The sequence below is a fragment of the Nannospalax galili genome, unplaced genomic scaffold (assembly GCF_000622305.1).
Source record: "Nannospalax galili isolate Female #2095 unplaced genomic scaffold, S.galili_v1.0 scaffold34, whole genome shotgun sequence".
NCBI lineage: Eukaryota > Metazoa > Chordata > Mammalia > Rodentia > Spalacidae > Nannospalax > Nannospalax galili.
The window spans coordinates 1,571,352-1,578,058 of NW_008338996.1; the positions used below are offsets into that span (position 1 = coordinate 1,571,352).

Genomic DNA, 6,707 nt, shown 5'->3' on the forward strand with positions numbered 1-6,707 from the left:
CTTTCTTTTCTAAAGGCCTATCGAGCCTAACTTGTGTTCTCCAAATGCTCTGGAGTACGAGCCCATCCCTTGGCGTCAACCTACCACGTGCTGCAGTCTTGAAGGAAACTGGCTCTTCTTTTCCCAACAACTACCAATTGCCAATAGTTCCTCAGCGAGAACTGGGGCTTCTTGCCTGCCTCCCCCATCCATGTTAGGTTTTGCCTGGCTTGGGCTTGTGCAGATACTGTGCCTGCTGTCAGGAGAGCTGTGGGTTCACTGCCTTGCAGTGTGCAAACAGCACAGTTACCTCATACTCATCTACCACCTCTGCCTCTCACAATCTTCACCCTCTCTTCCCCAATGATCCCTAAGCCTTGCACTGCCCACATTCCTACTGGAAATTGAACTTTGCTAAATGAAAATATATGAAGGCAAATAAAAATGCTTTTCTATGAGAATTATCAGTAGAAAGAAATAGCAAAACAAAATCCCCTATTATGTAATCTGACTCTTTGCTTGATGATTTCCTTCATTGTGCAGAAATTTTAAAATTTCTTGCAGTTGTATTTGTTGGTTCTAAGTTTTGTTTCCTGAGCTAGCTATTAGAGTCCTTTTCAGACAATTCTTGCCTCTGTCCATAACTTGAAGTGTTTTTCCTGTTTCACTCTAACCACTTCAGAGTGTCTAAGTCTTCCATTGAGGTCTTAGATCCATTTTGAATTTAGTTTTGCATAGGATGAGAGAAAGGAATGTTTCGTCCTTCTACATGTGGGTATTTGGTTTCAGTCCAGCTTTATTCGTTGGAAGTTGCCCTTTCGCCAATCTATTTTTTTATCTTTGTTCAAAATCATGTGGCTGTGGCTGTGTGGTTTCAATTATGGGTTTTCTATTTTAGTCCATTGATCGTTTCTCAGGATTATTTTGGTTACTTGGGGTCTTTGTGCTTTCATGTGAATTTTAGGATTTTTTTCTATATCTGTGAAGAATGTCATTAAAATGGAGATTGCATTGAGTCTGTAGATTGCTTTTAGCAATGTAGACATTTCCACTAAGTTAATTCTGCCTATCCGTAAGCATGGGAAGTCCTTCCCTCTCCTACTCTCTCTCTCTTTCTCATATATGTGTGTGTATGTGTGCGTGCGCGCGCGCGCGCACACACACACACACACACACACACACAACTGTGTGTGTATATGTGTGTGTGCGCGCGCACACACACACACGAGCATGCACACATCTGTGGAGGCCAGAGAATAACCTTAGCTGTGGTTCCTTATTCATCACCAGCCTCTAGCCTTGTTTTCTGAGACAGGGTTTCTCATTGGCCTGTCGACAAGCTGAGCAACAAGTCCTAGGGATCTGCCTGTCTCTGCCTCCCTTGTGTTAGGATTACACTATGTACCACCATGCTGACTTTTTTTAAACGTGAATTTTGAAGAGATTGAACTCAGGTCTTTATGCTTGCAAAGCAAGCACTTTACCAAGTCTCTCTTAAGAATTTTTATAATGGCAATTCTATGAATATGTATAAACATAAAATTTAGGAACCAAAAAGATTTTCTGTTGTTTAAAGCTAAATTTTCATTATAATATTAGACAATGAAGGGTTTAGGGGAAAATTAAGTTACTCTTCTGGCTCCTGTACAACTTTTGTTGCTTGTTGCTTGTTTGTTTGTTTTTTGGATTCATTAGAGGGGGTATAGGGTCTCACAGTGTAGCCCAGGCTGGCCTGGAACTTGTGATTCTCCTACTTCAACCTCTAGAGTGCCAGACCAGATTGTACCATTCTTTTTAACGATTCCATATGCAAGCTAAATTTTAGTTGTAATGCAATATCACTTGATTTCTAGAAAGTCAACATATTTTTAATAATGTTTTAATTGATTCTTTGAGAATTTTCACACAATGTATTTTGATCATATCAGAATCCCTCCCTGACCCCCTCTCAGACACACTCCACCTCTCTGCACCCCCACTTTATGTCCTCTATTATTTTTTATAAGGCCTATCAATATAATTTGTGTTCCCCAAATATTCTTGGCTGTAGGTGTATCCCTTGAAGCGTGGTCAACCTAACCAGCATCACGCTGTTAGTGAAGACTGACTCTCCCTCTCCCAGCAGCTATCAATTGTCAACAGTTCCCAGGTAGGGGTGGAGCTCTGTGCCACCTCCCACCTCCATGCTGAGATTGTGTCTGGCTTGGGCTTGCACAGGTCTTACATAAATGCTGTCACAACTGTTGTGGGCTCATATGTGCAACTGTCCTGTTATGTCCAGATGACATGGTTTCCTTATATTCATCTACCACTTTCCACTCATTCTTCCACAATTATCCCTGAGCCTCAGGAAGAGAGGGTGTGATAGAGGTGCTCAGTCCTATGGACTGAGCACTCTATAGTGTCTTGTTCTCTGCACATTGACAAGTTGTGGGTCTCTGTGTAAATCACCATCTGCTTCAAAAAGAAGCTTCTCTGGGGAGAGTTGAGGAATGTACTAATCTGTGAGTATAACAACAGTCTTTATGACTCAGTTTATCTATTTAGGAGACTAATAGTATTAGGCTCTCCCCTACATCCTGTGATTTGTCTAGTTACAGGTTCTTGGCCATGATAACAATGCCAGGTATGGATTCCATCTTGTGAAGTTGGCTTTAAACCCAATCATAAAATGGATTTATGTCACCATTGCAGTAGTGGGCATATATTGCCAGGCCAGTCATTATTGTAGTTCACAGAGTTCATAGATGAGTAAGACTGATGATTAATATCTCTTCTGGAAGCATGCATAGCACCTTTCAGCACTATGAAAGCTAGCCAGTAGAGACAAAGCTTTGAGGTCAGTATCGGTTTGATTTTTCCATGTTTGTTCTACAATTCCCATAAACAGTGTCTTCAGCAATGGGGTCTTACTATCAGGTTCTGGTAGGTAAGCAAGAGCAGTGGCAATAGCCAGGGTTGTTTGAGGGCCTGTGGGAATCCTCTTGCCAACAACTCCAACAGAAGAGGGAGCCCATTCCTGACACTGGATTTTTATTCGGTAGCCAGTGGTATCTGGTAGGGGCATCCCCCTCCTCCCATTATGAGGTAACTCCATTTAAACTCTTTCATGTGTGCAAATGTATTTTAAGAAGCTTCTACAATAGCTGGTTTCTATCTGACTCTTTCAAATGGCCCTTGGTGTTAGTTATCTGGCTCCTGTAGCACTTGTGTTGGTAGTGGTGTTGGTTGGTTTGTTTGATTCACTGGTTTTTCCTTTTTGTTTCCTGAGACAGGGTCTCACTATGTAGCCCAGGCTGCCCTTGACCTTGTTAGTCTCTTGCTTCAACCTCCAGAGTGCCAGGCTGTACCATTTTTTAAAATGATGCAGTATGCATGGTGGTTTGGGGTTCCAATGTGCTATCACTTGGTTTTTAGAAAAATCAATAAAATTATAACTTTAGAATTATATTCTTTTCCATCATTTTTTACAGATACAACCCAAAGAATTGTCTGGAAGACAAAACTCAGTTTCACATGTATATTTGGAAGTTGTTTCAAAGCATTTTTCGAAATCAAAAAAAATGCCAATAACATATGACAATGGATTTCTCTTCATCCATACAGACAAACCTGTCTACACTCCACACCAGTCAGGTAGAGTATGAATCAATTCTTTGTGGGAAATTTCACACTCTATTTTGGAACTTTTTGGCACATGAAATTGAATGGTGATGTTTCCACCTTTCTCAAAAACAAAACACCAAAAACAACCTTCAATTCCTAATGACTTTAAAAGAGCATTTTGGTTCTTAGTTTATAAAGAAATGTCTAAATGGATTGCAAGGTCAGTAATTACTTTATCTGAACCATCAATTATCTCTAAGTAGAAGAAAGCTTCCTAACCATTGTAAAATGGTGTTAGCAATTATTTATTACAACAAATAGAAGACTTTGTTGCAAATTTTGGCAAAGGAGAAATCATTTGTTATAGAGCCATGTTCAAAAAGTTTTCGGATTCAGAACTGAACCCTGAAACTGGAAAAGGACATATGCAACATGAGGGACTCGGGTATTGCACCAGAGAATAAGCTAGATCACAGAGATCATGGATTCCAATTTTCAAAGATTATTTACCTAGGAAAATGTCTGTTAAAACACAGTTTCATATGCACAGTTCTTCTGTTGAGGGGAAAGGGAGGAATAGTCGGTCCAAATCCTGCGGTTGAGGAAAGTTTGGATTTCCACAGAAAGTCTGAGTGCTGCTCTTCAAGTTCAAGTGTTTGCAAAAATTTCCAGTTTCTTCATTTCCCGCCCCCCACCCCCGCCATCATTGACTTCAGCACATCAGACATGACGTGTGTGTGGAAGGAGGAAGCAATGAGACCCCATCAATGATGTTGTTGGGGAAGGACAGAGAAAGGGAGGCAGCATGCTTCACTGAAAAACACTGCACTGTGTGCTAAAAGGTGGTTGTGGATCACATAAATAGTGAGGTGGAACGGAGCCAAACCATTGCCACTTCAGTAGGAGCACCTGTTTTGATTGGCTCAGCTGGAAAAGGCTAGCGATATCGTTACCAACTTAGAAAGAACATCACTGCCAGAATAATGCGAGCATTTGACAGTAAAATGATTTGGTGATTGAAAAAGCCAATAGTCTCTATGCAAAAAGATTGTATCTTTTTTAGCTTAATCAGACCTAAAACAAGCATAATCTCATCTAGCCCTCCTCTTATCCTACAGATACGTCATGGATGCTTAGGTCCCATTCTCAATATCTACCACTTGGGGTCATCAGTCACCATCCAATAAGTATGTTGTCTAGTTCACAGGTTATCAAAACCTCCCTTAGGAACGGCCTCATGTTTTTGTTGTTGTTGTTTTGTTTTGTTTTCCTCTGTCAGGATTTTACTGACAAATCAGGTATCCTTGTGTATTCCTGTCACAGAGGGAAATGAGAGGAATTCCTCTAGTCCATTTTGGTGACAAGTAGTAAAATACAGTGGTTAAAAGCAGACTTGTGCTGGAGAGATGGCTCAGCAGTTAAGAGCACTGGCTGCTCTTGCAGAGAAACCAAATTTGGTTCCCAGCATCTATAGGGCTGCTAACAACCATCTGTAACTCCAGTTCCAGGGGATCCAATGCCCTCTTCTGGCCTCTATGGGCATTGCATGCACATGGTGCACTTAACTTGCATGCAGACCAAATACTCATACACATAAAATAAAAATAAATAAATAAATACTCTGGAGCCATATTACCTGAGTTCATATCCGAGAGGGGCTGTGTTGCCTACAGGACGGTATATGAATTGGACTCTCAGAGCCCTTAGTTTCCTCATATGAAAAAAGACAATGATACAATTTACCTCATGGAGCTGTGCCAACACCGATCAAGTAAGTTCATTCATATAAAGCACTTAAAATAGTGCTTACCATATATTTAAGAACTAGGAAGACGTTTTCCATGATATTCTAATCTATAGAACAGCACAAAACCTCATTTATACAAAAGAACAAGAATGACTTTAAAATGACTTTAAATTTTCTTTTGGTTTTTTGAGGCAGGGTCTCCCTGTAGCCACTGCTGGCCTGGAACTCGCTATGTAGACCAGGCTGGCCTCCATCTCACAGAGATCTGGCTACCCAGTTAATCTAAAATTCTTTAAACACTTTAATCTAAGATCTTTAGGATGATAGCATAAGTTTCCAAAGTTGGATAGGATAAAGGACTTAGAATACTGGCCACAACCTTTCATTTCTACATACCCTGTAGTCTGTCATGTTCCCCATGTTTCCCACCTATCACTCTGTCCTTTAGTTATGGACTCAAGCAGAACTAACCCCAATTCCTGTGGTTTCTCTGCCATTTCCCCAACCATATGGGGGCCTGTGCAATGTGCTGTTACCTCTGCTTCATTTATTTTTGCACTTTTTGTCCCTTGGTCACTCTGACTCTATGGTTACATGTGATCACAGGGTCCTGTAAGAGGGGAGCCTGCCATGACCTCCTTCACTGTTCCTAGATCCCTCTTTTTTACATTTTATGTATTATTTTTATTTTATGTGTATAAGTGTATTGCCTGCATGTATGTAAGTGCACCCATGTCATGCAGTGCCTATGGAGGTCAGAAGAGGTGTTGAATTTCCCTAGAACTGGAGTTACTGACGGTCATCAGCAGCCACGGGGGTGCTGGGAATCGAACCTGGGTCCTCTGCAAGAACAGTCACTGCTCTTAACCACTGAGCCATCTCTCCAGTCCCCCATATCCCTCTTCTATTCTAAAAAGCCAGACAAGTGTCCTTTGTAGCACCCCTGGAAATTCACATGTAATTATGTAAATTAGATATAATTCCTCTCTCTTCCACTCCATTAGAACACATCCACTTCTTTTTTTTTTCTGTTGTATTTCAGTGTCTAGCAAAATGATCAGCACATAAAAGGCATTCAACACTTAAAAAAAGTTGTAACTTTGGTATAAAACCTTTATTGATCTTGCCCCTTATACACTACTGCAATGAAGACAAGATTAATATTTTAATTAAAAAACAAACTGGAAAGCCAGGCATGATGGTGCATGCTTTTAATCCCAGCACTTGGGAGGGAGGCAGAGGTAGGAGGATCTCTGTGAGTTCAAGGCCAGCCTGGTCTACATAGCGAGTTCGAGACCAGCTGGGGATACAGAGAGACCCTGTCTCAAAAAAAAAATCTACCAGATAGCTAGTAATCACAGAAATAATAGTAATA

The 6,707-nt window shown here is 40.8% G+C and overlaps 1 protein-coding gene across 1 annotated transcript in view; it reads left to right on the forward strand.

The window, feature by feature from the left end:
- LOC103734494 (complement C5-like) overlaps positions 1-6,707 on the forward strand; it is a 109,522-nt gene that overhangs the window by 4,599 nt on the left and 98,216 nt on the right. Inside the window, exon 2 of the mRNA XM_029563683.1 lies at positions 3,423-3,615. Coding sequence (XP_029419543.1) covers positions 3,423-3,615 — 193 coding nt within the window. The remainder of the gene's footprint in view (positions 1-3,422; positions 3,616-6,707) is intronic.